The following is a 5,836-nucleotide window of genomic DNA, read 5'->3' on the forward strand; positions in this document are numbered from 1 at the left end:
AATATTATTAAGTAAATGTATATGTTAAAAAATGTTTTTACATTACATTTATTATTTTTACATTTTAAGCTTTTTTACATTATTTTAACTATGTTTTATTTAATTGTGTTTAATATTTAATTACTTTTATATTATTTTTAATACATTTAAAACATTTGATATTGTAGTTAACTATATTTTAACTTTCTATATTTTGGAATCAATATGTTAGTATTTACCTTTTTGTAGATAGGCATTCTATATTCTGTCCCTGGATATTTTGGAGTCAATATTTTGGGCAGTCTATATTTGGTCCCTCGATATTTAGTCACTGAATCCTCTAAGATGCCTTCTGTGTGCATCATTTTTCATTAAATCCCACACTGATGTCAGTGTGGGTTTAATCGGCTGAGACGATTGATACCAAACTTCTCAGTTTTTTTGTATATAGCCATTATGGCGCCATAGAGTTCGTAATGACAAACTCCCAGCACCATATACTTTTAATCGCTGCACTGCATTTCCAATGTCTAAGAAGGGAACTAGACACTGTAAGGGTAGAGGGCTCATGCACTTGTTCCCTCACCACTGGTATAGTGCACCCAGCTAGAGGGGTGACAGATATATTCCAGGGCAGTGGGTTGTAGGCATGGCACGCAAGGATGTGTGCCATGTCGACTCTTCACTTTGTTCTGCACAAAGACATGCAGCCTGCAAAGGCAGTGTGTGCATGTAAAGGTACATGGCCTCTAAGGGTGGCACAATAAGCGCTGCAGCCTTAGAGGTTTTCCCTGGTCCCAGTGCCCCCTGTACCTGTGGTACCATTTACCAGGGGCTGTTATGTGGCCAGAGATGCCAATAGGGCTAGTTTTTGGAAAAGAACACAGGCCCTGGGAACCTGATTGGCCGGGTACATCAAGTGAAAGTGCATCAGTAGTCTGACAAAAACGTGGGGTTGTTACTGCAACAGAACCCACTTTAATACACAATGGTCATGACCTTCAGAACCAGGGAAGGTGAGTTATCAACTGGAAAGTCATTTCCCAATTCTGATCCAAGATTCTCTCCCTCAGATGCAATCTCAATATCAGAACCTGTGTCAGCCATGTCCCCCATTAGATCCATCATCCAATGAGATGACTTCTCTGTTAACTAGCTAAAATAAGAACGTAATGCAATTAAATAAACAAACAAAAGTAACAGAGACAGCATCAACTATTGGCTGCATCAAGAACAAAATAATATTTGTTTATACAACTGGTTTGCCACCTTCAGGCAAAACAAAAATGAAGAAAACAAATTTCTTGAACTTGTAACAGGCAGAATACAGAAAAATAAGATGCAATGGGGCATATTATCAAGAAACAGCGTTAACATTATCGCCGCTTTAGCGGCTGAAAACTGCCGCTAAAGCGGCGATAATGGGCTTGATAATATGCCCTTGTGAATTCCCATAGAAACCCATGTTCTGGTGTGAACATGGGCTTGTACTTGATACTATGCCTCAAAATGTTTTAGTCTCAAAAACATATATTGCCATAGCAGTCTCTAGCACTGAAAGCAACTACTTTGGTTGAGTATAAATTAATTGTGAAATGGCAGAAAAAAACACTCACAGTGAAGTCAGCTAATGCCTGAAGTTGGCTGACCCCTTACCCTATTCTGCATGCTGCATAGAGCAGCATGATTGTGGTCCCTGCTGTGATCTCTTTGCAGTAATCCATGGCAATAGGGAACGAGTAGTAAGTGGAGACTCTCCTTTTTCCAGTGGTACACCATGCGTCAATATTCCTGTCCATGCAGAAATGGTCCTAAATCACCAAGACAGGAGCGACTGAAAAAACGAAATGGCTGTCATTATTCTCTATTTCATAGTCATATTTCTAGACATATGGTATGCTCCCTTGGGGGCACTAACCTATTGCCAAGGGGTCAACTGATCTTTGAAAGAGCTGTGGGCAATTTTACATAAGTAAAATAGAGATTAATGAAATCATCCATTGATTTAGAAGAGTCTAAGAGAATTTGGAAAGTAAGGAGAGGGTATTCAAAATTAAAAAGGAGAGATGTAACTGTCTAAAGTTAATGTAATATGCACGCTGTGAGGCAGTACTGTAATAATTATATGAAATGTGACCTGTACACCAGAGTGTACAAGTGTTTGTTAGTATAGATGCTTTAAATAACATCTTCAGTAAGGCTGCATTAACTACAAGTTCATGGATACATGGATAGAGCTGTACACACAAATTCTTACATATTTCTCCCCAAGCAATAATTACTTATATACTTCCTGGTACCTTTTCTGTAGACATCTTCCAAATGTAATATTATCAGTACACCATTAACAGCCGCTCTAGTAATACATAGAAATGACGTGATCTAATCTTTGACATCTCTGATAAATTAAGTTAGTTATTGAGTGGGGTGTTAACCCTGCTCAAACAACGGCCACAACCACTGTCAGGGTGAACTGCAAAAGTCATTAAATTAATCTGTGCTTAACCCACTGGTGGCTTAGTGCAAATGCAGTGAGGCTTTACTTTGAGGCAAGGTGCAAAGTATTTATGCAGCAATCAAGCAGTACTAAAGTGAAAATATAAACATAGGAAAAATTACACTCCAATTTAGAAACATAGAGTGAACATAGAGTGAATTTTAATACATTATTTGACACCAAAACTACAAAAATCAAATCATCAGAACCAGAGTTATGAATTTGTAAAGTTTACAGAAAAATCTAGTACCTAAAAGATCGAGGTGCCAACCGCAGGCATCGAGTCATGTGAGATCGGATCACAGTCAAAAATTATGGCTGCCCATAATTTTTGACTGTGATCCGATCTCGACGGAGGCAAGATGGCGGCGGCTCCTTAGACCGCTGTGAGACGTCCTCTGACCAGTGCCTTAAATCTATGGGCTAGGAGGTGTCCTGGCGAGAGAATAGGGACCTACTTTGGTGAATACTAAGGAAAATATGAAGATTTTATCACAAGCGGGGCATTGGATATAAATAATGCACGGAACCTACCCGGCAGGATTAGCTGATCCACCATCCCTAACAGGGCGGTCTCGCTCACATCTTCATTTGGTGGCCTCTGTTCTCGGCTTTGCGGTGCTGAGATTCTTTGCGTAGCTTCAAATAAACAAGGACCTTACCAGTATTCGGTACGGAGGTGGCAAACTACAGAAGCAACCCATCATCGTGGCGGAGACGGATTCTGCTGGTCTCACTGAGGAGATGTCCCCGAAAAATGCAGCAGCGGTCGCAGCCGCCTCCAAAACTCGAGCGGCTAAGCAAGCCCTTCGCGACCTTAAACTGGCAGCAAGACGCGCTGGCGGATCTGTGGCCGATGAAGTTACCGGCCCCGATGTTACACAAGCACAGATAGCTCAAAAACATCCCAGGGTGACAAAAACCCCAACTACACCAGGCTCGGGCCCCTCAGTGATGGACTTACTACGAAAAACACCCGCCGGCTCCGCTCCTGCGGTGATTGCTCCCTCCCCCTCCGCCTACCACGCAACAAGCGGGACGCTGATTGCAGCGGCTCCCGCAGCTCTCACCAATGTGGATTTGCTGTCTGCCCTTCCTGCTCTTCCTGCAGTGTCAGTCTCGGTCTCAGGAGCGGCTGTCTCTACAGAGGCTGCAGAAGCTGACCCAGCCGTGTTGAAACAGGGCACTGCACACGCCCAGCCGAATGGCGGATCAACGGACGCGCCAGGAGTGCCTGGTACAGAAAGAATTCCTGCAAGGTCAACAACGCAAGTAGCAACAGCAGATGGGCTTGGACCAGCGCAGGGTGGTCTGGAACAGATCCAGAAGGAAGGTAGGCCTGCAGTTGTATCACACCTAGCACAGGCTACATCCACCCTCCACAATACCATATCCTCTTTGAGCCTCAGTAATGCAGTACTAACTCCAGCGCAGCCTCAGACGAATATCCTGCCTCCTGAGACTGTTTCCTCTAGCCTAATTAACGAGGATGCTAACTCTCTGCAGTATCTAAATAGCGAGCAGGTTTTAGTGGCCCCTCCATGCGATCTCAAAGGGGGGGTGGGCATAGTGTCGGACACAGATAAGGAACCATCCGAGTTTTTCACTATCTCTGAGGGGGCTGAGGACCTCATATTGTCTCAAGATCTAGACTCAGACTCCGACTCAGACTCCTATTCCTACTCTGACCCTGATCTTCATACAGGCTCCAACGTGAGCTCACGGGAAAGCGACCCTGATGCTGCCATAGGCGAATCCAGAGATAGGAGACATACAGTGCTAAGAAAGAAAAAAAGTCATCACGGTGCTGATGGTTTGTTCTGGGATTATTCTCCAGCAATAGCCTCTGGTTCGCAGGATCCCTCCTCCAGAGCCCATATTGAAGACACCCCTTTTCTTGAACAGCAAAATGCCACCTTAACATCTGTTATGGACACTGTGCTTCAAGCAATAGCCTCCCATAGAGAACAGACCTCAAAGGATGGGCGTAGGGCTCAACAAGCACTACACAAGGTTCAAGGCGTAGTGCGCAAACTCTCTAAATCAGTGGCAGCCTCTAATGCAAGATTGATCGATATGGAGGATCGCATAGTAATTAATGAAGCTGAAGCCACTGTGGTTAAAGAGCAAGTAGACGCCCATGATGCAGAACTTAAGGACGTTAAGTGGAAACTGGAGGAAATGGAAAATCGTATGCGACGTAACAACCTTAGAATTCTAGGTATTCCGGAAAAAATTGAGGGTGACAATATACGCACATTCGTGATCCAGCTATTCAAAGATACATTCCCTGAATTGTCCACCTGGAACTGGGAGCTAGAGGTCCAACGCGTCCATAGAACACCTTCTACAGTAAGGTCCTCAATCTCGCAGGGCAAATATCCAAGGGCAATCTTAGTGTATTTCGGAAACTTTGTTCTCCGCCAAGCTATCGCAGAGAAAGCAAGACCAGATGCCCACCGATCTAGAGGTGAAATCTCATACTTTGTAAGGCCCGATTTTTGCCACACTACAGTGGAGCGGAGGTGGCGGCTCCGTCAATTGATTAAGCCTTTTCTGGAGAAAATGACTCAGGTTTATCTGAATAATCCTGCCACTCTTAAAGTCATCTATAAGGGTCAAACCAAGTTTTTCACCTCGGAAATCAAAGCAAAAGACTTCCTAGATAGTCTGAACTAAAACCACAATTAATCATTTCCGTATGACACTAGACCTTATGGTGCAAACTTGGTGGAATTAAAGCCAACCGATCGATATACAAGTTTAGGATTTAGAAATCTATCTGATTCAGGAAATAGTTGTAAAAGTATCTTTAATGGTATTACATATTCTATATTTCTAGATATTTCCTAACCGGCTCTGGGACTATATAGCTTCTCAGATTCGGTAGTAGCTGGCGCTTTATCTGTATTGATCTGTCTTGATAGGGTCCTTAATGTTCTTTATAAGGTCATATATGAGGTCCCATTCCCTTTTTATATTTGTCTTTTGTATTTTTTTCTGCACCTTTTCTTTAGCCCAATTAAGGGTTCAAACAAGATATAAGATTTATATGTGTGGCACTGGGTAGGGGTGTCTCTCCATCACAACAGACTCTTGTTAGAGTCTAAATGCCTCATTGGGTGGATTGTGGGGGGGGGGGTTTGGGGAGGGGGAGGGTAGGAAAGGGGGGGAGGAGGGGGGCGGGGGGGGGAACGCAAAAAAATGTGCAAATTCACTCGAAAGGTAAAATATATGCAAAGATTTTATGTTGATTGGTATCGATATGGTAGAAAGCAAAAAACCAATATAAAACATAAGTTTAGCTGTTATTTACGTGATCAATATACTAAAATTGGGATAGGTTTGTATCATATTAAA

General features: G+C 43.0%; 1 protein-coding gene across 1 annotated transcript; it reads left to right on the forward strand.

Annotated features, from left to right (window-relative positions):
* The first annotated feature begins 3,220 nt into the window (after positions 1-3,220).
* Positions 3,221-5,155, forward strand: LOC147712705 (uncharacterized). The gene has a single exon (XM_086919692.1). It carries the CDS (start codon positions 3,221-3,223, stop codon positions 5,153-5,155), a length of 1,935 nt encoding a protein of 644 aa, XP_086775818.1.
* Positions 5,156-5,836: the final 681 nt, after the last annotated feature.

Source organism: Lissotriton vulgaris, chromosome 5 (assembly GCF_964263255.1).
Source record: "Lissotriton vulgaris chromosome 5, aLisVul1.2, whole genome shotgun sequence".
Taxonomy (NCBI): domain Eukaryota; kingdom Metazoa; phylum Chordata; class Amphibia; order Caudata; family Salamandridae; genus Lissotriton; species Lissotriton vulgaris.